The following is a 26,793-nucleotide window of genomic DNA, read 5'->3' on the forward strand; positions in this document are numbered from 1 at the left end:
ATTGGCTTGTCATCGCACCACTGCACCTACTGTTGTACTGGTAAGAGAATGTTGCTGTGTGAACGGGACATTTTGAGACTCATGTAAGTAAATGCAGTTGTCAATCCCAAAAAACTCTCATTCTGAACCACAGAAATAGTTAGTTTCCTGAGATTTGTGCTTAGGACTACACATGCACATTGGCTAGAGGAACCTGAAATTTAAGCTATTTTAACGCTCATGCCACAATTTATTGCTGATTCGAAATATATTATTGAAATGTGAGTTTGGCAAGCATTTTTCATGATTTTGGTACTTATCCAAGCAGAGATTCATACAATAGCTGCCTGGAGTTGTTGTAATATGGCCACCGAGTGAACTGACATTCTTTGAAACTTTGGTCAAACAATGAGTCAGTGAGAACTCAAGAACTAGAATCGGACTCATTATTTAAACTGCTTAAAATGCATTGAGACTTAAAATAATGACTCGTTCATAAATGGGAAATAACTTTTCACATGAACTCTCTTTAATGCACCATTTTCAGATAATTTGTACTTTTAAGTGAACTACTACAGTCTATAAATAAACAGGGCACAGTTTGCATATAAACAGACGTGACTATTTTAACAAACCTGAGCCTGCATCTCTGGGGCTAGTGTTCCTCTCATTACAGATGCAATTCTCATTAAAGGTTATCAGATGGTAATATCAGAATGAAATCACATTCACTCACACATAGACAGAGTTTAACAGTGCAGCAGAGACAAATACAAATACAAAGAGAGAGAGAGAGGGAGAGAGGGAGAGAGAGAGAGAGAGAGAGAGAGAGAGAGAGAGAGAGAGAGAGAGAGAGAGAGAGAGAGAGAGTTCATTAAGCAGATTATCATCACTGAGGTGAGGCTCCTAAACAAGCAAACAAGATACTATTCCATTCTTTACAACCCAAGCCAATGCCGCTTTAGATAAAAGTGTCTGCAAAAATGACTATTTAGATTAATTGTAATTGTTTGGTTATTTTAACTCTAGATTTTCCAAATCAAGATTTTGTAAATTAATCAATTAATTATTGAAATACAATATTCATTAATTCATTCAATCACTAACTTTAAAAACAAACAAAAAACATCAAAACTGCCCCTAAACCATGGTTGAAAGTGAAAAGAATCCATAACCAATTCTCTATAATGTTCTGGTTTTAAAACATGGTTCAATGTAAGTCTAGGGGATTAAGGGATTTTCTTACCTATTCTATTGTGGACAAGGTGAAAATCTTAAGTTTAATTGCTTACGAAACTAGCACAACTCTCTCCAACAGCTGTGGTGGACTAAAGTGTCCGCTGAATGACTGCTTACTGATAGCATTTTCTTCCTAACTGGTATCTGAGGGTTTTTGCAGCTAAGGATGCAGGTGTTTGTCAGTACATTCATCACCTTCACAAAAAGATGACACAGAGGTGACTGCCCTATGGTGACTGCACACTATGATGAGATAAGGCTGTGTTTATGTTGATCTAGTCACATGTCTTTATGTTGTACACATCAATTAGCTTGTTTAATTACTGTGCAATTTGTAGAGTATGGCTGTATTTGCAACGCTACATGCTGAACCTTCTCTGGTCCAACTGATGTCAGCAGATTCCACATGCCTTAAACTGCTTCTCCGCCCAGTGTCATATTAGACAGTGCCATTAGACTATAAAATGAACTAGCTGCCTTCACAGAGCAACCCTGCATAAAAATGCTTTTCATTCACTTGCTTAAATAGCATGGAAGAGCTCTCCCAGCCACAGATTTTATTTGGATCCAGAATACAGCCATAAAAGGGCTGTCATATTTCTAAATAAAACAAACAAAGAGCATAAAAAAAGAGAGAGACAGAGAGAGAAGAAAAGAACACAGACTTTTTATCAAGAGGCTTTATAGCTTGTTGGCTTTTTATCCACATGTCTGTTCTTTACACAACTCTCAGTTCAAATTCCCCCAGCATGCGCTGCAATCGCTTTTTCATACCAGCCAACAAGAGACAATTGACAAAGAAAAATATTTTTTACTAAAGATTTTATTGTTGTTGTCTGCTTTGGTGAATCACTATTACGACTGCTCATACATAATGATAATATATATATATATACACACACACACACACACACACACACACACACACACACACACACATATATATATATATATATATATATATATTCAAAAAGTTAAATTGTAATAATATTTCACAATATTGGTGTTTTACTGTATTTTTGATCAAATAAGTTTCACCCGTCACATAATAAAACTATATATATATATATATATATATATATATATATAAAAATACATACATATTATTTGCCTCCATAATACACCCACACATTAATAACACAGTGCATTAAACAGCACAGTAATGTCAAGGCTTCAAATCATGTCAGTATAAAGACAAGGAACCACATACACAAGATTTTCACATGATCTCAAATGTTTACATGCAATTTTATTATGCATGTTTGTGCATTTGTGCATCTGTATGCGAGTCATTTTGACAGGACTGTGGGGAAAGGCTGCGGCATAGTGTCGGTGGCTCCTCTCTGCATGCTCCAAAAAGATTTATAGCTAAATTATGATGTGTAAAATGTACTCACATTATAGCAGAGGAACAGCACTGCCTGGAGGTGCTGTTTCAGCACTTGCTCTAAAAGCGATAGACTACAAACACACACATGCACATGCGCACACGTACAATCTCTCATAAATATATCTGCCAAAAGCCATTTAGGCCCTGGAAATGACAAAACACACACTCACAAACACGCTTACAATGAAAGTAGTCACCTAACCATGTCTAACAAAACTTTTTCATAACGCACACAAACATTAGCATATATCTGACATGCTTCATTTAGATCCACAATAAAGCTTAATGAAAGAAAGGAAATACATATGAAAATAAAGGGAGACAGAAGAGATAAACTGATATTTGTATGCAAACAGACCGTGGAACATAAGTGACAAAACCAGAGTGAAGGCTTTCATAAATCCTCACAAACAGATGCACACACACATACACACAGAGATGACATTAAAGCTGATGGAAGTTAAACCAGTCTTGAAAGGAACACTGCGCATTTCATTCAGAGTTTATGACTGGCTGAAAGTAAAATCTGATAAAGCAAAGAGGGTATTTGGGTTTTACTCCTAAATGGATATATTGTTTAAGAAGTGAAAACTGTTAAGTGTGCCAAACATCTCTAGATCTAAGGCTGTCGCGGTGAAGGAATTTCCCTTGCGGTAATTTTGAGTGGCTCAATAACGCGATATGCGGTATTATCGCCATTTATTTGGATTTATTTATATTTATTTGTTGCTATATAAATAAGTGTTACGATGTGGTCAGCATGCACAAAAACGAGGACATTTTCAGTAACCAATATAACCGAAACTAAACAGCGTCCCTGCGCATTTAAAAAAGACTGTCACTCAGTGTGCAGTTACGTTGTTATGGCAACGGACTGACTTTGAGTAAGCCATTAAACCGTTCATTCAACAAACATAGCTAGTTATTTTAGATTATAAAGTTTTAAATATGAATATGTTTCTTACACAAACACATCACTTCGCTTCAGAAGGCCTTTATTAACCCCCTTGGTTGACTTGAGGGTGAGTAAATCATGGGCTAATTTTAATTTTTGGGTGAACTATCCCTTTAAGAGGAAAGGAAATGAAACGTCATGTACCATCATTAATCATTTACCACTTAATACTCAGTGATTTCTACAGCTCTTACCTCTTAAAATGCCCTCACCCTCCAAATTTTTTTTTTAAGCCACAATGATTAATAATCATCATCACTATAAAAAGTGCAGTGGGCTACTTGATGAAACTAAAAAAATAAGTACTTTGTTTTTCCCTTGACTTCTCGGTTGCTCTCATTCGCATTAGAGGGCTAACCAGTGCTTTATTTCCATCCTCTTACCCATATTTATAACCTTATTGGATAAGATATAGCCTACACATGCATGCACGCAATATACAGGTATAAGAAAGAACTATAATTTTCCTCCAAATGCAATATTCCCATCTCTGACGCAAACATGATTTTATATAAAGCACACATACAGTCGTAATGGCAAAAGCCACAGTCATTCTGAGTAAATTGGTTCCAGGTAAGTGTTTCTCCACTCACCTCTATGGGGCAGAAGGTTTTAATTAATGGATAGGAAGGTGAGCCTGGTGCTGTGCCCCCCATGACCTCAGTTGTCATCTCACAGTGATGTGTTACTATCCTGAGCCAAATACAGCAGATGCTGCCAGCCGGCTCCATGGAGACATCTCAAAGACTGGAGCCACTGTACTGGAGCTAAAGGACAGATACAGTCCTAGTGTACTATACAATACTGCTGATCTGTCACTGAAAGACTATTGGTAGATGGTAGAGCTCTATGATTAATCGTTAAAAAGATTGCAGTCTCGATTCAAACACCCACACAATCTTATTCCTTAATGACAGCGATTCGGCTATGTGTATTAAAACTTACAAGTACGGTAACAGCGAACATTCAAATCTGCATTGGCGCCACTGACCCACAGAAACCAGTTGTCATGTATAGGTATGAAACAGCTTCAAAAACAGTCTTTTCAACCCAGCAGTAGGGCTGGGCGATAAATCGATTTTATCGATTAACTCGAATGTGTAGTTTACGTCGACTTGTTTGAATGAAAATTATTTTCTCCCGACGCTCCCCTCTGGGCTCCCGTAGTTCCGAACGGGCTCAGCGTTTGCCATTGAGATACACAAACAGCATGGAACATGAACAAGACCATGGCAGCACAAGCACACCCACCAGAAACATTTACACACTGAATCTGCAGGGCTGCCAACTCTCACGAATTCACCGTGAGACTCACGCAATTGTAACTTTTTACACGCTCTCACGCCACACATCCATTTTCTCACGCAGAGAAAAATCGCAAAGGTTACTACTGATATGAAACAAATTCTCAGCTCTCAGATTCTGTCAATTTAATTACGAAATTCAAACAATAAACGCCGTTTTGGTGCTTGTAAATGTGACGTGACAGATGGCTGACAGATCTCAGTTCAAGCGACACGTTTACCGATCATCTGTTACTCTTTACTACTAGTTAATAGTAAATAAACACGAATGATCAATAGGTAATTTGAAAGATACAGTTCAACTTAGTGAAATGTAATCAAATCGATCGATCAATGTTTTTTAACCGCGGAAAGAGATCCATAAAATAGCTGGAGAACAATGTCACATAACGTTACATTTACCTCAGGAAAGTCATTTAACGACCATAGCATGTTAGTTGGACTTAAAAAAAATTGCTACAGAAAGGAATATTTTGCTAAATATGATAACTATATTACATATTTAATATATTTCACCTATATCATTAAAATATTATAACGTTGTTATTATAAAAAACAAATTATATTTAATTTGAGATGTTATTTTTAACCTTTAAAGGTGCATTAAGCAACTTTTCATGTTAAAAATACCCGTTTTCTAACCCATACATGCTTAAACAATTGCCTGATGGGATGAATGAGCCCTTCTCTGATCACTGAGATTGTCTCTATAATCCTGTAAAGTAAAATAAATAAGAGGGATTCGGGCCAGAATTTTAGACTGGGCGTGACGTCATGCACGTTCACGGCACGCTCACATAGCTATGTCTGGCAGGTTTGTGTATTCGCCGGCATTCTCCGTAGAAGATGGATTGTAAGAGACCTGCTTGTAGTTCATTTCAAACACCAACGCAAACTCCACGTAAGTCTTAAGATAATAAAAAGAAAACCTTTGTCTAGTGAGCGTGCACATCTCTGGCTGCAGTTTCGCTTGCCGCCAGAGGTGGCATAGTTCTGCAAAAACTCAGAATCTTGCGCTATGCACCTTTAATAATAATACCAGCTGACAGGGCTCTGTATGTTTACAGCATTAGGTGAGATTTTTTTTACCATAACACATTAACGTATCTACTGTACCTAATATTTATCCAAAGGAATCGATATTGAATCAAGATCAGAATCAAATCACAAGAATTGAATTGAAATTGTGAAATATGTGTCAAGCAATAATAAAAACAGTAGCATAGCAGTCACTGTACCGTGTAAGCATTGTATTGTCACTAAACTTAATAAAATTCTGTTTAGTTACCAAATGTTTTGACAATCACAATACACTTATTGTGATGCAAGAATTTTATATATATATATATATATATATATATATATATATATATATATATATATATATATATATATATATATATATATATATATATATATACACGTCCCCCCAATCCAATGTTGTTTCTGATTGCACTTTAACCCCAAGGGGAAAATCCAGATCAAATCCCAGAAGGGAAAATCAAAACAAAATAAAGTTAAAGCTTGTTTTGAACAATTTCTTTGTCATCTGCAGATTTATTTTAATTAGGGGGGGGAATCGATTTAAAAAAATGTTTTAGGCCATATCGCCCAGCCCTACCCAACAGGCAACAGTATCATTGTTTCAGTGTTACAATAATTCGAATTATCACAGAAGTACTGGGATAAAAGTTTATAGTTTAGATATAAACACTGATGTCAATGGTAGCGATCAAAATAGAGTAAATCACCTTTTGCATGTAACTTCACGCTTCAAATTAAGATTGTATCACTTACATCATTACATCAGTAGGTGGTGAGAAATGACTTCAAAATTTTGTCATTGAATCATTCATTAGAGATTTGTACAAAAACTCTGATTCATCCAGTAAGGAAACAAGGAAAATCTTCATGATTGAGTAGTAATTGAATTGTTCATTCAAACCAATTATTTTAAATAAAGAATTCAAATGAATTAAATGTTTTAAATAGACTGCAGCAATTAACATTGTGTCAGAACCTGTAGCAAATTCTGTTAATTTTATTTAGTTGTCTTTTCAGAATCTTCAGATAATCTCTTTTTTAAACTTTTTCCCAGAACCATGCAGTGTGTAGGGTCCATCCAACGTTCTTGCTTCTTTTTTTCTGTTTTCACCCCGTTTTTACAGGTATTTATAAAGAATGCCAAGAATGACCTTCTGTGGATACACCCCAATCACCTCAAACCCAACAGAAGCTTGTACAACACAAACTGGATGTGGCAAAACATGATTAGATGCCACAGTTGTTTTGTTGGGGGTGAGGAGCATGGAGGGGACAGGCACTGCTGAGACCTTGCTGTGTGCGAAAAGCAAACTGCCATTTCAAACAGATCCTTAAAGAGATTAGAAGGGGGAAATGCTAAGAATGAGAGGCAAAACGGAGCTCTCCTCCATCTGGGTCTAAAGTTTGCCCTCCTGTCTGCTCTATACGACTGCCACCATGTGCTTGTACTCACTGAGATTGATGCCATGAGTGAATGATTAACAACAATTATGTAGTTTAAGACAGAAATATACATGATATACATACACAGATATGCTGGTTTTCTTGTACCTATCAATAGTTCGTAATATGAATATGAGTTCATGTGTACAGCATCAGTGAGTTGTACCTGGTACTGCATCAGTGCAGTACAAATGCCAGAAGTGAAGTGAATCATCTTCAGTGAGCGAGGTTTCTTAGAAATGTGTGGCATGTACCTAAAGATTTATGTAGAAGTAAACAGGAAGAGGCAATAAAGGGAGAAAGAGACTATGAGGACATAAAGGTTAGAGAGAAAGCAAGTGTGCTCTGATGTTGGTTCACTAAATGCCTTTTTGGTTTGGTCAGTAATATTCAAATGTTCTTCAAATGTTTAGATTTCTTTAAAAAAAAAGTGCAAATGTGTTTGGAAAGGCTCAAATCAGGATTCAGGATCAAGACATAGAGGAATAAGGTGAGAAAAACAGCTGCTTATTTACCTGTAGTGTTGCAATTAACAGGACAATATGAGCATGCACCTCTCAAATGTTCATTATAATCTCATTATATACTGTCATACTAGTTCCACCAGCTTCACAATCATTAGGGAATCTTCCATCAGACACTATAATTAGTGGGAGTGTGCTCAATTATCTTCTTACTGAGGCAACAAAGTTTATAAAGCCAAAACTCAGATTCAAATGGATTTTAAAGCCATCATTACAGGTTCATGTTTATATAATCTTTGAAAGACAGATTAAACTTTTTCTTCTGCGACTGAGGGGCTTAAAATTCCCCAAATGGATTTGAAGGCAGGGTTTGAAATTAACACCTGCCAACCCGCCAAATGTGGGGAAAAATCAACTCTGGCAGGTAACGCTGTCAAATCACAAGCCAATTTGGCGTGTTACTTATTAGGTTTACAGGTTTACAAACTGGGGAAGTTTGTATAAGCCAAATCTGCGCAAATACTCAACATCATGATATATTTAATACATCGTATTGCGCAGAATGTGCGCATATCTGGCTTAATTGAACGTGCACGTCACTACGCAACAAATAACTGCGCGCTTGTTCATTTGAATTGAAGAAATAGCGAAGATTAAACAGCATTTGGTTACCAGAAAAGACATTGTTATATTCCAACATCCTAAATTTTTTTATGTTCTTTGCACTGTATTGATCTGTCCACCTAAAACACATTTTTGGTGAAAAGGATGAGGATGAAAGAGGAAGGGAGAAGATGGCTGGATGACAGGATTTTGTTTGGATAAGAAATGAATGTATGAGATCCAAATAAATAAATACATAGATAAATAAATATAATCTGCTTAATTTCTTATCTTTTTCAGCTAATAGAAGTTCTGAATGGCCGGTAACTTAAAAGTGAGTGAAAAAGTTGATTTCAAATTCAAACCCTAGTTAAATGGATAGTTCAAGTTGTTCCAAGCCTGTATGACTTGCTACTGCAGAACACAAAGTAATATTTTGAAGTATGTTGATAACAAAACAGTCCTGGTGATTATTGACTTCCATTGTACAGACAAAAAAAAGGTTTATCAACATATTTTCATGTTCCAAAGAAGAAAGAAAGCCATACAGGTTTGGAACAACATGAGGGTGAGTACATGATGACAGAATTTTCATTTTTTGGTGAACTATCCCTACATAAAAATTATGGAATTCCTATCTTTGCATTGAGATTAAATGAACACGTTATTCACGCTGCAGGTCCAGCTATGGCTGTCATGTTGGGTGACTGAACAGGTGTGTGTTTTATACCTCAAGCAAAGAATGACTTATACAGGTCAAATAAAGAGAGGGAAAATGAGGGTGTTGGGTGTGTGTGTTTGTCCAGTCAGAGGCCAAGAATAGCACCGCTGTAGGGTCAGTATGACTCTGTCAGGTACACATACAAACCCAAAAAACAGTAAATGTCTACAAACAAGTACATGGAAAAACACTACCAAATATGGTAACCGAGCATTCACACTACAAAGACACTTTCATTTTATACCATAGTGAGGTATAGAAAACGGGATTTTGTGGGAAGTCAGTAGGATCTGTAAGAGCAGAACACAGTTATCAAGCTAAATAACCATAACAATGCATCCTACAGTGTGTACATCCAACACACTCATTGATGTTACACTCAATGAGCACTCTAAGTCTAGTTATGGCTAGTTGTTGCAGGTTCCCTTACAATACAATGCAAACTCGATATATAAGTCGTAATTTATAATGATAATAACAATATCATAAATGGACCAGGCAAAGGCAGCTTGTGATTGTTATTAAGTGGGGGGGTCAGAGACCTTGCCTTAGCAAAGTCTCTGAAAACCTGATACCTCGTACTGGAGACTCCAAGTAGGTTGCCGTTCTGGAAAATGGTGAATATATATATATACTGTATATATTTATTTATTTATTTATTTATAATTTATATATATATATATATATATATGTTTTTTTTTAATTGGAAAATCAAGGTGTGACCATTATTAAGTGGTTATTATTATTAATAATATAGTATTAATATACATGTCGTTAGCTTTATTTAAAATACACCATACCACCAACCTCTAACACACTAAAACTCTAAGCCCACACACACAAGTATGATCATATATCACAGCTTTCGTTTGTAAAGCATGAATTCCACATCTTTCTAAGACATAAACACACATTCATACACAAAATCCCAGGACTCTGTCTGCCCTCTGTTGTCCTCTAACTAAGAGGGCCATTTCAAACGGACACGTCCTCCATCTTCCACAGACTGTTTTCTCTCTCTCGTCAAGGGCAGCCGGCCACGTGTCATATTTTAACCTGATCTTACTTTGATGGCCTGTCTCTTTTCTCCTTCAGACAACACACGCACACACTCTTTGAGAGATATCCATCCAGCCTTTTCTGTTCTCCACACAGTGGGCCGCTCTCCATCTCTCCTCGTCTAATCTAACACAGATCAGTGGCTTAAACTTATTAGTGTAGAGGTGAGGTAAATCTCCTCCGCTCACTAACGCTGAAAAATGACACTGCTGTATTAGTGGCGGCCACAATCAGGGCATTAAACACACATGCACATTTACATCAAGACGCAGTCTATAAAGCACTCTTAATCACAGAGGAATTCAACAGGGAGGAGAAATAGAGAGGGAGAGCGTGCATCCTTGAGAGATGTGGAGGGCCGCACATCTATCAAATCTCCACTGTGAGCGCTGGACCGCTCGTATAGACGAAGAGGAGGGGTGGCAGTCAACTCCAGGAAATAAGAAAATGATTAAGAGTGATTTAATGTCACAGAATGTGGAGAAAACGTGCATCTGTCCGACAGAGAATGATGTTATTACACCACCTTCCTTGCACCTCTTCGTCTCTCTGCTGCCTTTCTCTACCCCTCGATGCAGTTTCATCTCTAAGAGCGATGATGCTTGTATATAAACTCAGTGATTGGAAACCAGGAGAAAAGCCACAGTGATGAACTAACACGAGGAGCCCATATCAAATCAATACAATTTGCGTCAGGTTGAATACTGCACTCATAATGAAATATGGCCTCACTAACCATTACAACAAAATTAGATGGGGGACACTGGGATATCCTGTGGTACATCTGGATGCAGGCAGACTGTTTATGAATTAACTACTGCATCGATTTCAGTTTGATATATCGTGTGGTCACGTATACCTTAAAGGGGTAGTTTAACAAAATAATGAAAATTCTAAGATCCTCTACTCACGCCTCATACCTTTCCAGATTTCCCAGGCTGAAATTAAACCTGCCATAGCGAAACAATCTGGAACGGAATTCAAATAAAAATTAAAAAAGGGGAAAAGATAGTGTCAATCCATGTTCGCACACATTTATACAAGTATTCTGCTTCCCTGTTGTCTTTCTGGTAGAGGCACATTTGCTGTTCTAGTAAATTCACAAAGTTAAATGCAAACAAATGCACCACCATTTATACAAACACATAATATATAAACAATAGTATATATGAGGGATTTTAGAATATTTATCCGTAAATGAGAGCATTTAATTCTTGCATTTAATTTATTTTTCATTACCATTTAATTTTATAATGATCAAACTAAAATATCACACATTAGTTGGATGTGTGTGTTTGATTGATTTGAAAATGTAAAAAAAAAAATCGAATAAAATGAAAAAGATTTGATAGAAATATTGTGGAAAAAATATTTATTCATATTATAACTATATTATTGATTTATATGGATGCACACACACACACACACACACACACACACACACACATATACAAAACAATATACAAAATTGACTACTTTGGGGATACTTTTGTTCTTTGTAGCTTGGCAGCCCTATTTACAATCCACTTTCTTTAAATGGAAAACAACATCTGGATATTCAGCTAAATATATCTTTTGTGTTCCACGGATGGCAAAAATCATGCATGCTTGAAAAAGTGAGCAGATGAGGACAAAATCTTCCTTTCTGGGTGTGAAATCAAATCCTTCAAGAGCCATCTCTGATTTACAAACACAGACGGACATACTTGTAAACATAAACATAAAGAGAAATATCTCACCTTGGCATTTCCCTCCATTAGTTGGGTCTCCATAGTAACCAGGTAGACAGATCTGGCACTGCGACCCAGTTGTGAGATTCTTGCACTGCTCACATACACTGCCATTAACACAGACACTGTGTCCGTTACACTGACATGCTGAAACATAAAGAGAGAAGAATGTGTGTTCATTTGATTAGACTTTTTTCAAACAAACCATAATTTACAGGTTTTGATGAGTGCACATATGTGTTTTTTTTTATGTGTACCTGGACAGGTTATGTAGGCCCAGTCATAGCCTTTTTCCCTTGAACAGATACTGGTGTCCAATACCCTCTCTCGGCTCTGTCTACTCAGGCTCCTCATTGGTCCACGGTATGATCCCTCAATACACTGGCCCTGACCTGTGTCTGTGGGGTCTCCGCACCAACCACAATCAGGCTGTCCCAGACACTGACCACATGTACGATGACCTGAACAGTTCTGAGCTAGAAAGAGAGAAGATTTTGATAAATTAGTAAAAGATAAATGAGTGTTTCCCAACCCTTTTAGCCTTTTTTACATCCAAAGCACCATCAGTAATCTCCACTAAAACTATTAAAATCGTTTACTTTAATTGAAATAAAGCTTAAAAAAGAGAAAAACAAAAAGAAAACCATGAAAAACTTAGTAAAACTATAAGCTTTAACACTTTATTTTGATGGTCCCCCAACAGACATTCTACTGACTATAAGTTACTTTGCAAGAACGTCGACTTATTGTCCTTAACCTAAACCTAACCCCTAATTTTAACCTAACAGTCTACTAATACTCTAATGAGAGTTAGTTGACATGTAGTTGCAAAGTTACTTTAGTTAGTATAGTAGTTAGTATAGTAGTAGAGTATAGTTAGTGTCTAAAGTGGACCATCGAAAATAAAGTGTAACCTAAATGGAAGCTAAATAGAAATATTGTTTAAAAAACTGACAAAAGAAAATAGTATGACCAAAGCACAAAACTGAAAACATAAAACTAAAAGCTAGTTCAAAATATTAAAGCTACATATGATAAACTAAATGTTATTAAAGGAGAACTCCGGTCAATTTTAACATTGAGCTCATTTTTTTGTACATTTGGAGTGCTGTCAGTACAGAGAACAACGACAAAAATCGGTGTTGCCTACATCGTGTTATCCTGTTTTTAAAATTTGCACCCTGTTGACTTCAATGGGGCAAGTACTAAACCTGCTTTTAGCCTCTTAACATCCTTGATGTGTCATTACAAGTGCACAGATCATGTGAGTGATTCCTTCGGGGTGAACGCGGGTGAATCTGACTGCAGTAGATGTGAAAGATATGAATAAAAATGATGTTTATTCAGCCAGCGCACATACCTGTATTTTCTTCCTGTTTTCGGTCGAAGCCCATAGTAATCGATTGTCGAGTTCACGTGCATAGGTTTAGTTACCTATGATCACGCGCGTGAACTCGACAATCGATTACTTTGGACTTCAACCGAAAACAGGATGTAAACACAGGTATTTGCGCTGGCTTAAATAACATCATTTTTATACATATCTTTCACATCTACTGCAGTCAGATTCACTCGTGTTCACTCAGAAGGAATCACTCACATGACCTGTGCACTTGTAATGACACATCAAGGATGTTAAGAGGCTAAAAGCAGGTTTAGTACTTGCCCCATTGAAGTCAACAGGGTGCAAATTTTTTAAATAGAGTAACTCGGTGTAGGCAACACCGATTTTTGTCATTGTTCTCTGTATTGACAGCACTCCAAATGTACAAAAAAATTAGCTCAATGTTAAAATTGACCGGAGTTCTCCTTTAATGAGAGACTGCAAAAAAACATTTGAGTTGTTTGTTTATTGTATTACTTGACTTATTGCATTTTGTACATATTCAAATATCAATGTGATATCAGCTCTGAAATTTACTCTGCCTGTGTGTTGTTGAATAACCTTTTAATTTCAAAATAAATTGAGTTTTGTGCCATTACATTATGAATGTGTATTCATACAATGTGCCTGACATTCAGAGTGCTGGACATTTGAGACACAAGGGACAGGATCAGATCATTTACCTTCTCTGTGCCAATAGGGATTTTTTATATCAGTTTTCTATAAAAGTTTTCTGAGCCCCTCAGTAATGCCCTCCCTTCATTTTTAGATATTTTGTGTGTGTGGGAGCAGAAAATGTATGCATGCAATAGGGACAGAAGAAGCGTCCATCAATGTACCCTTCGACCAGACCCCGTCTAATGGGTCCTTAGACAGTGTGAGGGTCAAAAAGTGTCTCGGGGTTAATGGCGAGGGCAGATACTGAGAGATGTTGAGTGTGTCATTAAAAACAGGGCAGAAAGACACACTGAGGGAACGCCACCACAGTCAATGGGATACACAGAAGTGAAAGTAAGACGGGAAAGAGGAGCTGTTTGAAGTGCCACAGTGTTTGACCTTCTATATCATATTCAAAAATGTGCTGTTTGGAGATATAAGGAGTTTCTATTTAGACATTTTTAAGGTGTAGTTTTATAATCTACAAGTCTTCCAGGCCATTATCACAACTGCAGGTTATTAAATTGAAAATACATGTAAAAAGCAAAGCCAAGACATCAAAATAAATAAATAAAAACATAACAAAATAAACTAAAATCAAATAGATTATGGATTAATTGGATCATCGAAGGTCAGCAGCAAAGACATTGGTTAATAAAGTGAGATTAAATGCATAAAGTATATTTGTATTACTTAAATTTAATTATTGCAGGTTTGGTTAATATTATGAGTTTGCATTTCACTGTTTTTCATTTTAACTAATACTGAATCTGTTTTTTGTGCAAGTGAGATGAGTAAATGCATGCTCACATTTAGTCTAGTACTACGACTTAATCATGTAACTTGTAATGCATCACCCCCAACACTGGATTTCAAAGGACATCTAAATGTAAAAATAGAATGGGGAAATTATCCACAATCAGCCGATACAATATTCAACCAACCGAAACCTTTAAAACGGAGGTTCTCAACCAAGGGCCGAGGCCCACTAATAAGCCTCAAGATGACTTAAAATATTAACAAGCTAAAACAACTAAAATCAAGATATTTCTATGATTTTTTCTTTTTCTTTTTTCTTTGAAGAACCAGGATTGTCATGGTCTAGAGAAAAATCTTGTTATATGAGGTAGCATATTAAAAGTGTGATTTCTAGATGTCATTTAAAGGTGCCATAGAATGGAAAACTGTATTTACCTTGGCATATTTGAATAATAAGTGTTCTATACATGGAACTGACATACCATGAGCCTCAAACACAATTGTTTCCTCTTTCATATGTAAATCTTGTGTTTGCAAAAGACCACTGAAAAACGGGCAAATCCCAACATAACACCGGCTGTGACGTTGCAATCGGGATCATTAATATTTATGCCCTCAAAAGATGCATATACGAGGCCATGTTCTAGGCCAGTCAGTGTTAACGTGGACCAGCACAGCCGAATCATCAGAAGTTCTGCAGGTACTGTGAAGAAGCAAGCAAAGACAATAGCGAAAATGGCAGATCATGGGTATAAATGTTATGTTCCAGGATGTGCAGGGGATGTGAGCATTTTTCATACCCTTCCCAAAGAACAGAACAGTCAACAGGCATGGTTGATGTTTATCTATAATTCCATTTACACCTGGTCACATAAATGTGTTTTCGCAAAATGGATATAAATCAGATCTTCAATTCCCGCCGACCATCTCATGGAATCATGAGAAATATGCAGATTTCACATCACCGAAAGCAACCGATAGGAGTTGCATTTTATTGATCATCAGCTAATTTCAAAATCAAAGATCGCAATAGTAAACAGCGACAACATCAATGGTAAGATCATTTTGTTTCTTTACTTTTAATGAAGATGATTGTGTGTTAAGCATCTGCGACTTACTGTACTTTAACTTTGATTTGCGATAGTTTGCACGTTGGCTTGATGAATAGATCGCTCAGGTACTTATCTGCAGTGATGCGTGTTGCTGTTACATCTATGTCAATCCCTTTTGTCAGGAAGAATTATAATTTAGCCTATTTTTCATCAACAACAAAACTCAGGAGCTAACTAGGTTAGTTTGGTTGTTTACAGATAGCTCACTCGCTCCTTCTAGCTAATGTGACCTTCTCCACCACTTAAGTTGAAATGATTGTCATTTGACAATGCATCTAGTCAATTTGTTAAAATAATTGTTTGTTTGAAAAATGAAGTTTGATTATTTTGCACGTTTGTATTTCAGAGTACATCACAGCTCCTACGTACAAATGATGTAGGCTGCGAAACAGCCAATCAGAGCAGAGCTCATCATTATTATTCATGACCCTTCCAAATAAGGCAATAACAGTCCATTTCATTCTAGGGACAAATCCTAGGGTTATAAATGGACATGTAAAACCATATCTGGAGACTTTTTGCCCTAATCCTAAACCACAAATCTTCTATGTAGATATCAGAGAACAATATAAAATACTGTATCAATGCATTCTATGGCACCTTTAAATTCAAAATGCCATAACCATTTTTTTACATGAATTTTTTTTAGCTATGTCAAGCCCTAAAATATTTTATCAACTAGAAATTGTGAGTAAACTTTTTTTTTTTTTTTTTTTTAAGTCAAAAAGGTTGAAAACCTCTGCTAAAATGTGTAAAATCTCCATATCAGCCAATAACCAATATGGCACAAATAAATTGTGCATCCACTTCCAAATTTCTTCAGTGGTCCTCAATGTCTTAATAACATTTACCAGCATGAAGGCCAAACCACTGACTGAGTAAATTGAAGCTGTTTACTGTAGCCTGTATACACATCTTACCGGTATATCAATGAATAACACATGGAAAGAAGGAAAAAAGATTTGAAAAGTTCTCTGACATTCTGTGGAAGTTATGTGGATATTTGCATGTTCTTTTGCGTTCTTGATCTAGATTTCCATAACGCACAGATGTGTTAGGTGAACTTTTGCCCAGAAGCTCCTCTCTCCTCCTGCATTATTCACACCCAATACAATGATTCATTTTGCCGTGTCGTGCATTCGGCACAATCACAGAGGTGTTTCATAATTAAAAACACAATTCTCATCTCTCCCTTTCTCACTTTATCTCGCTCCCTCCTTTCTTTTTTGTGTTTAGCAAAAGAAAGGAGGATTATATTTAGCCAAGGACACCTAAACATTCATTACATATGCAAATCTAACATTCTCAATGTTGTGATTTTTTTTCTCTCAAAAAAACTCCTTCAAATACAACTTTAACACAAGTGTTAAAACATTTATAAATGTAATAATTAAAATCTGTTCTAGGGATGTCTGACCCAATGACAGCATGAAATTTCTGTCTACAGCAAGACAACATCTGTCTCGTGGACAGGTTCACCTGGGACAGGGACACCTGTCAAATAGATTGCAGTCAGGATTAACAAGCATAAAGCGGAAAAGAAAAGATTTAATAGATCATTATTGCCGGTCTATGTAACTTTCCAGAGAGTCACATGCAAAACCACATAGACATTGAGGTAGGCACGTCCCCCTCAATATTCAGAATAATGGGTTTTTGGACATGTGATCTTAAAATGGCCAAATTAGATAAGACAGATCACTCATCTCATGCAAGTGAACACTACCATTCAAAAGTCAGGGTACAAAATATTTTTTTTTTATAAAAAAAAAACACATTTATGATGTTAAAAATATCTTTAAATATGATGGGCCCTATCTTGCACCCAGCGCAATTGACTTTGTACACCGACGCATGTATCATTCCTATTTTGCACCCGCGCACAGCGGACTTTTCCCTCCACAGACGCACGTCGGTAAACTAGGAAATACACTTGCGCTCCCCGGGGCGGTTCAGCTCAAAGAGGAGGCGTGTTCCGGCGCAAACGTTCCCTGATGCTATTTTGCAGGTTTAGAAAACAATTCCGCCACTGACCAGGAAAAACCTAGTTTAAAGTCAGTGGCGCGTTGCGCATGTTATTCATATGCTATTTTAAGGGCGCATGCATGGACACGCAATCAATGTAGCGTGTGAACAACGCGCATACACTTTGATTCTCTCATCTACATAGAAGCAGCAGTTTTCATTTTTGCAAATCATACATTATTACAATATATAGATAGATAGATAGATAGATAGATAGATAGATAGATAGATAGATAGATAGATAGATAGATAGATAGATAGATAGATAGATAGATAGATAGATAGATAGATAGATAGATAGATAGATAGATAGATAGATAGATAGATAGATAGACAATGTATTATAAAAGCATACATCTAGCTTACACATTTACCCAAATTATCATACGCCTGTTTAACCGAAGTTAATTTGGGTGGGTTTCTCCATTTCAATGTAACTTCTCTCTTTTATGGCCGTGACGAGAGCGTTGCTCTCCTTGGCTGTGAACCGCTCCTGGCGTGCGCCTGGCAAATCCGCCGTTACAATAGCAATCCGCTATGGAAAAAGCGCGTCTGCTCTTAAAGGGAATGTGAGATGTTGCTCTGATTGGTTTATTTCACGTTACGCCCAAACCACACCTATGAATAATGAAGCTACTTCAGACCAACCCATTTTGATTTGCATCGGGCGCAAGAGTCATTTATCCCGCCGGTATAATAGCAACAGCGCCCAAGGCCCGCCCACAAAATTACTTGCATTTTGCGCTTGATACTTGCGTTTCAGATCGTTAAAATAGGGCCCATTATGTTCTTTTGAGCTTTATATTAAAAAATCCTGAAACATAATGTGAAAAATAATGCAGAATAATTTCCACAAAAATATTAACCAGGGGCCCATTCTTCGTACGTTGCTTAAAACATCCGAGATCAAATGAGACATCCAAGATGATATCATCGTGCTAATCATGATCTGGCTAATTAGGTTCTTCGAACACACTTGCCGGATATGATTAGTATAGCTGGATTGAGTTATCTGAGATCATTGCGCGTTCATGCGAAGTTTAAAAGGGGATATGTATCGATAGTAGAAACATTGATCAGCAACGCTGCTATTGGCTGCTCAGCGTGGCCAAAGAGCGCGCACAGTTTTTCTCCTCAGCAGAGCAAGAACTAATAGTCGAAGTTTATTCGGAATTTTAATGTTTAATCAAAATCGCCAGAGAACACCTCAAAGTCTGCAAAAGCCAGGAGAGAAGGCTGGCAAAAAGTAGCAGACAATTTAAATCCGTTAGAAGTGGCCATGTTAGATGTTTTTACCACTTATTAGCCTGTATTTTTGTATTTTAATAATTGCATAATTACTTTGTTCATTGTAATGTCAGAGTCACCACACTAGAACATGGGAACAAATAAAAGTGAAGTACAAAAATATTCTACATAATGGTAATTTAAATTTTTTGTTATATAGTCTCTTTTATAAAAGGCACTGTTAAATAAATGGTTGTCTGTTTATAAAAGCAACCAAGAAAAAGGCTGAGAAAAAAGAAAGAAAAGATCTTAGTAGCCTACACTGTAAAATCATTTTTGCTGCATTAATTTAAGGCCGTATAGTCATTTCAACTGTTAAATCTTGAATAATGATGAATTGCTTTGACTTGTGAAAGTGAAAACTGATAAACTTATGTTAATGTTAAAATATTTTGCCATGGGTTATTGATCACATTTTTCCTGAGTGTAGTTCATTGTAATAACATTGTGGTTTCCTCTTTTGTGCACTTTTACATAATACACCAACACTTGTATCTGTTCCCAAGAAAGTGGTGGCTGAAATATGTGCAGTAAGTGGACATTCTCTAACTTTCCAAAGGAAAGAAAGTGTAAGACTTTATAATGTCCATTTGTTTCCATTGCACTGGACAGTGAATAAACCCTCTCAGATAACTGTCATATGGAGGAACTAGCCTACCTGCAAGTGCATAAATAACTTAATTTATACTTGTATGCTTTATGGCTGCAATATAAGTTGCAGGATTCCACATCTACAGAAAGGCCTACAGAAGAGTCTGCACAAACAGAGGAGACATAGGCCTATAGGTGGGCAGTGTATAGCCAACTTTTCCTTTTTATTTGTTGCATGAGGCATGTGTCTAATATCTCTTGTTGCAGGCACTTGACCACTGGCTTTTCTTTACAAAAAACAATTGAAATAAAACTCAAGGAACTAAGCTTTGTCTTTTATTAAACATTTAATGAAAAGTTGTTGTTGTTTTTGGCAATGTTGTGTAATATGGCACATGCAGCAATGTCACAGGCCCTGTCAGGTGTGCAACCCTCAGACTTTTCAGACAATGAAATCTTCCCTTCAGTTAGCCAAAGCAAGGTTCTCAAGTCTCACGCATTGGACGTGAGACACACGCAATTCAACCAGTTCACACGCTCACACGCCACACTGTGTATTTCTCACGCTGAAAAGGCAATGCCAACCAAGTTGTCCTGCAAGCTTTATATATATATAACGTTGTATACGAGGCGCAGGCACACAAAGTGAAGTTTCCTGCCGCCAGCACGTATCTCGGCCAGATTGCGTTCGTTACTAGGCAACATAGATGCGCGAACACACGGAAGTTGAGGAACATTCTCGGCCACCGTACGTTCGTTACTAGGTAACCAACAACGTCGCGCGAACACACATCGTGATGGAGAAGGTAAGTTGGAAGAAAGCTTGTCTAACATTTTTAGGCTAGAACATTTAATATATAGCCCATCGTGTACATTATTATTGATGCAGTCAAAAACTCTACAACTACAGTACTTTGCAACCAGGCCAGAAGCTTTGGCTCAGTTTGGCTAGCTTACGTTATCTGAAACTAAGGGAAATGTTATTGGGTATAGGAAGGAATGAAGATGTATTTCTTCATTTTATTTTAAATTATATATTATACTGTATTAATAGTCTTTCTAGTTACATTAATGAGCCACAGTGCTTTAAGTGGGAGCCCCCTACCCCTGTTATCAAGGCATCAAAATGTGCAACAAACACTTACAACACAAAACACATTTCATAAGCTGGAGTGTGTACTTGTGTGCACACACACACACACACACACACACACACACACACACACACACACACACACACACACACACACACTCTAATATGTCATTTGTTCACAATGTCCCACCACACAATAAATCATTATATTTTTGTATATTTGTAATTTTGAAATATAACATTAAATAGTATATTTAATGTGATGAATTGCTCTGTCATTTATCAGATTTACCAATTGTTATAATTTGTGCTGGTTAATTATGAACAATGGGTAAAATTGGGGGGTGGGGACAGGCGGGGGCGGGGCTCCATTAGGGCTCCTCCCCTAACCACATGTGATCTCACGCCAAGCATTTGATAAAACTTGAGAACCCTGCCAAAGTTAATTTCATTGTGTGCCCTTGTCCTGGCTAGAGCTGCATTGTAACTGGTTTGGGTCAGGGAATGGGGTCATAAAACACCTGTCTGCAGGCAGGAACATGTCTTAATCACCTATGAAAAAATGCAGTTCTGTTAGGATCAGCATAAGTGTATGTAATACAGTGAGCTTGATATTTAAAGGGTAACTAAACCCCTGGTCAGAGCCTGACTCCACCCACTGGCAATATTTGAAAAATGCTGGAAAAGTAGGCAGAGCCCAGTGGAGAGGGGGCGTGCATCTGAGACGTATTTCTCTGCAGGCAGGGGCGTGGTTAGCTGGTACACTCTGACATCAGAGTGTACCACAACTTCCAATAGGAAAATTCAACTGCAGTAGCCACTGTTCAACCTGAAGAGGGCAGCACTCAGACGTTTTTACACCATATTTAGTCAAATTAAAATACTTTAAACACAAATGTCAAAAAAATTACTTGAATCAATGAAAAAAAAAAAGCACTAATAAATCCCCATTCTTACAGATTATTATCTAAAAAAAGTTGGTTTAGGGTTTAGTTACCCTTTAATTGTGGAACTTTCCTTACCACTTACATATAATGTGCATAAATGTGAATCTCTGAAAATTCTTAAGTCACGCACAGATCCTGGCCATTTTGCTTTCACATTTGTGGTATGGAAGATTTTAGTCAACTGCCTTTTTTTTTTATTTGATATAATATTACTAATCTGGAATATTAAGAATCACAATAGTAACTGGGCTGCACATTTACATTGTGAACCCCCTTTCTGTTCATATAATCCCCTTCATTGAGCCCTTGATGGCAGTCTATGGTCTAGCCTATAGCCTATAGTCTATGGTAGCAATCACGTTAGTGAAGCCTGAGTGACATAAACTGTAATCGGCATTGTCATGATTGCATGATCTTCATAAAAATATTATGATAGCCAAAAAAAAAACTGCTTTAAAAAAAAACTGCTTTACAACATTGGGTCTTAAGTGCCTTGGAAATGGCACAAAAAAAAACTAGTCTAAAACTGTTTTTTAAACCTAAAAGCGCCAGGTAAACTCCGAATGACACGACAGACAGCACTTTCCATCAAGTTCTCCGCATCTCCAATAGTGTAAAGGAAAGAGCCACTCGCAAATAACCTTAGGGCAATGCAAACAGTTTGTGCTGTAGTTAAAGCCCGACTCTGACAAGTAGAAAATAAATGTGCGTTTCCAACAAATTAATAATGTAAACGACAATCTCACGAGTCACAAGAAAAAATATACATCTCAGAAAGTGCACTATCGCGCTGCGCTGGACTTCCCGTATCAGCTCCGCTTATGAAGCCGCAGTCTAATCCTGTTAACATGAAATAAGCCTGCTCCCGAGCAGGTTTAAGATTGCGCACCTGTTGCTATGACAGCAAGTCCAGGATGAGCGTCGAAGAACCAAACAATCCAAGATCATGCCAAATCGCCAACAATCAAATCCAGCTAACCGAATTAGCGACGTACGAAGAACGGGCCCCAGCTCAACTATTTTCAACTTTGATAATAATAATAAAATCAACATATTAGAATGATTTCTGAAGGATCATGTGACACTTAAGACTGGAGTAATGGCTTCTGAAAATTTAAAATAAATTTATATTTCTATTAAAATAGAAAGTTATTTTGAATTACAATAATATAATACAGAATATTTCTGTTTTTACTGTATTTTTTATCAAATAAATTAATTGGTGAGCATAAGACACTGAGTATTTTTATTTTGTAAAGTATTTTCAGGGTGAACCTTTTCTAATGTGGAAACTCTTATCCAGCTACTAACAAAATAGAGACATAATTTTTGGTAAGATTATACATTTGAACAGAAAGGATAAGGAGGTGAAAAGTTATGAAAAATGTATGCTCACCATAATGATTTACTTTTTGCCTCAATAATGTTCACACATTTGTCTGTTTAAAGACTGAATAATAAAGACTTTTTGAAAACAAAAAAAATTACCGTACCATAACAATACAACACAATGGACGCAGCCGACTTGCAATATGTTGGCACATTGTACGATATGGTATTTCTTTTATCTCAACTTCTGCATTGAAAAGGCTATATTTGCTGAGTATATTGAGCCAGTGAAGAAGTTCATTTCCATTTTGATTAGGTGCATATTATCATGCTGTCAAGCTGTTTCTTTATCTCTATCTGGGCCTTTGTTTAAATATGAAAACTGCACTTTTTCTAATGAAATTATCCTCTATCACAACAGGTACATCTATGGGGCATTTCACACCAAAGAATCACCCAGCAAAATATTTGCTGCGGCCATGAACCGACTCCTTGGAGGAAGAAAAGAGATCCTCTAGCAATTCACTTCCATCAGAGAGCTGACCTTAATGATGTTTATTGTCTGACAGATCGCCTCTATGAAATACAGCCATCAACATCCCAGTTAACAATGCACTGGAGGCCTTTAGTCTCTGTGGTCCAGATAAAATCAATGACCAGCACATCCACAGAGAAAGAACAGTAATATCTGTGTAACTCTATAATGGCGAATGGAAGGGGAGTTTGTGGTCTCAGGGTCTCAAGGCCATGAAAAGACTTTCAACTTCCTGAGACACTATAGACATGCAATTTCGCCAGTCAGGATTTTGTAGTAGTATTTTTTCTGGAGAAATATGTTGGTTATTAAGCACTACGCCTCTCAGTTGGACTGTATATCTATTTTTCATTCTCGTCCCTGTTGCAACTGCTCATTTACGCCGCATTACGATGCCAGCTCTAGTGCCTCTTAATGCAGAAGAAAAGAATGATTCCATGCATCTACAAACTTGCTGATGACTATACAAGGTAGGTCCGCGTCAGCTACTCAGAAGGCTTTACTGAGACGATTACCATCAGTCATTTCGGATACTTTGGCATGGTTCTGTGTTGTTTTGGACCACATGATATCACTCTTGTGTATAGGGATATTTCTGCAAATCTACTTAGAAAGAACTAGAGGAGCTGTTGAATCGTAAAGTGACTGAGCAGAGATCTGAACAGCCTCAGTTTCAGACGGCACACTCATGAACCGCCCCCAGTTCGCACACTGACACATGATGTATATAAAAATGGTAAGTGTTGGCTGGAATCAAGAGTTCAAATCTAAGTGACTGGCTTTATGGAAATAAGAGCATATGAAAAACGTCTCAACAACAAAGCTGGTTTTACAAAGAAAAAATTTACCAAAAAATTACCAATGTTAATGATGGAATATTCATGTGATTTGCAAAATTAGAGACATCAAATCTTGACAAAAGATTTATTCTATTAAAGTTTCTGTTCACGTAACTGTTGTGCTTATTTCCCAGCAAAAAAAAGGTCACATGTTGGGGTCCACATTCCAAAGGTTTTGGAACACTATTGTATTTGTTGTCCGATTTTCTTGTTCCTACTCTTATTGTTCTTATCCTCTTTTTTTGCCAGGTCTGTACCAAGTTGTAGAGACACCAAAACTGGTGAGATAATCAGAAATCTCTAGAACTATAAGGGCTTAAAAAAAAATGCATTTCTTACATTTCATTTCTCTTTATACAGGTTTTTCCCGCTCTCTTCAATTTTAAGAAAAAAAAACAAAAAAACTTTTCCAAACACAGCAGCTTTAAAAAGGCAAAACATTTACAAAAGAATTTTGAGCATTGAGGAGATATAAGCAAATTGCACATTTTAATGAATTGACTTATCTGCTGAAGGCAAAATTCAAACCTAAAACTTGGCATACATAGACAACCAGACATTCTGAGAATTCACACCAATTTGTGTCAAATTCTGCCCATAGGTGGCGCTACAACTGGAAAAAGTTCAAAGCATTTATCACATATTTTGAGAAATGTCTTAATGTTTATCCATACAAAGGATATGGTCAGCAAAACTGCATTCTTAAAAATATCTTCTTTTGTGTTTGCAGAAATTTCGTACCAATTCTTGGTCAGAAAACCTGCAATGATGACCAGACTTTATGCCACAGGTCAAAAGTCCGAATAAGATGAAAGTTCTTTTTTCTCTTTGTGCAGGGTCTCAGTCTCTTGTGCAAGGCCGGACAGATGTCGATAGTTTATAGATTTTTCCGGTGGAGGCCAGTCAGAGTGTGACAGGAGTTTATAGTGATTTTGATACCTGCCTGTGCAGCAGGCATAGCGTTCATAACATCTGCTCTCTCAAAACTCAATCTCCCTTAGGCTCACAACAGAAAGGAAAATGAGAAGGTGGAAAGTAAACGAGTTAGAAGGTGTGTGTTCATCAGAGTAGTGTGTACTCATAACTCCAGCTTCTAGTCTGCCATGTATCTTAATGTGTGTGTGTCCTTGATGGTAAACGCGAGAACTCACCTCCACAGTCTCCAGTTTGCCACTCCAGGCACTGGCCGTAAGGGAAGGAGATGACGTATGCATTGGAATCCACACAGCGCTTGGTGCTGCCACACCACATACACTCCATGGCCTGGCTGGTGCAGTTGGCACAGGTGGTTCGCAGGGAGCAGGGCATCTTACATGGACGCATGGTAAGGTTTGGGCTCACTGAAGGAGGAAAATGCAGTGGTCAGAATTGCAATTACTTTTAAGCTAATTAGATCATTTTAAAAACTAGGCAAAAATGTCAAACAATAGAAAACTTAATTTAACACTTAAAACACCTCAAATAACAATTCAAAATGACAATACAATTTCCTGATAAGATACAGTAGGGTCAATTCAACTGATTCAGTGATATTTTAATACTATTTTAACATATTTTAAAATTATTTAATACTATGGTAACATTTTATTCTGATGGTCCCTTTTGAACACTGTTGACAATAAGTAACGCTGCACCTATGTGTCAACTAACTCTATTAGTAGTCTGTCTGCTTAATATCTGCTAACTAATATCTGCTAACACCTTATAATAAGGTGTTAGCAGATATTAAGCTGACAGTCTACTAACGTAATATTGTGATGGTCCCCCAACAGACATTCTACTGATTATAAGTAACTTTGCAACTACACTGTCAACTTATTCTAACCCTAACACTACCAGCAACCCTAATGACATGTAGGTAAAACATTACTTATAGTTGACAGAATGTATTAAAGGGAACATCAACATAAAGTGAAACCAATACTATTTATTTCTATTTTGAATTAGCCTTTATTTATTTTTTCAATTTATTTTTGTTTGTTTTAGTAATTTTGTTGTGCGTTTTTGTCTTTGTACTTTTTTTATTTTGCTTTAATTGCTCTCTCTCTCTCTGTAAGTTTACAATCAAATATTTATATTTTATTTTAGCCTTATTTCAATTAATGCAAATTATTTTTAATAGTTTTATGAATAAGAACACTGGTATGATCTCCACAGCTTTGTGTAAAACCTTATGATCAAGTTATCCAATCTGTTTTGAGAATGATTCAAAAAGCAGCTTTAATGGAAGCAAGAACATCTGTACAGTCACATGATCAATGTCAAGTTTACTTTGATTAGCAACTGAGAAACAGAACCTTAAAC

General features: G+C 36.8%; 1 protein-coding gene across 1 annotated transcript in view; it reads right to left on the reverse strand.

Annotated features, from left to right (window-relative positions):
- The window catches only part of atrnl1a (attractin-like 1a), a 250,528-nt gene that overhangs the window by 143,841 nt on the left and 79,894 nt on the right, over positions 1-26,793 (reverse strand). Inside the window, exons 18-20 of the mRNA XM_081351271.1 lie at positions 25,641-25,829; positions 12,189-12,407; positions 11,941-12,078 (exon numbers count right to left, since the gene is read on the reverse strand). Of these exons, the coding sequence (XP_081207397.1) occupies positions 11,941-12,078; positions 12,189-12,407; positions 25,641-25,829 (546 nt within the window). The remainder of the gene's footprint in view (positions 1-11,940; positions 12,079-12,188; positions 12,408-25,640; positions 25,830-26,793) is intronic.

The sequence above is a fragment of the Scardinius erythrophthalmus genome (genome assembly GCF_964197995.2).
Source record: "Scardinius erythrophthalmus genome assembly, chromosome: 21".
Lineage (NCBI taxonomy): Eukaryota > Metazoa > Chordata > Actinopteri > Cypriniformes > Leuciscidae > Scardinius > Scardinius erythrophthalmus.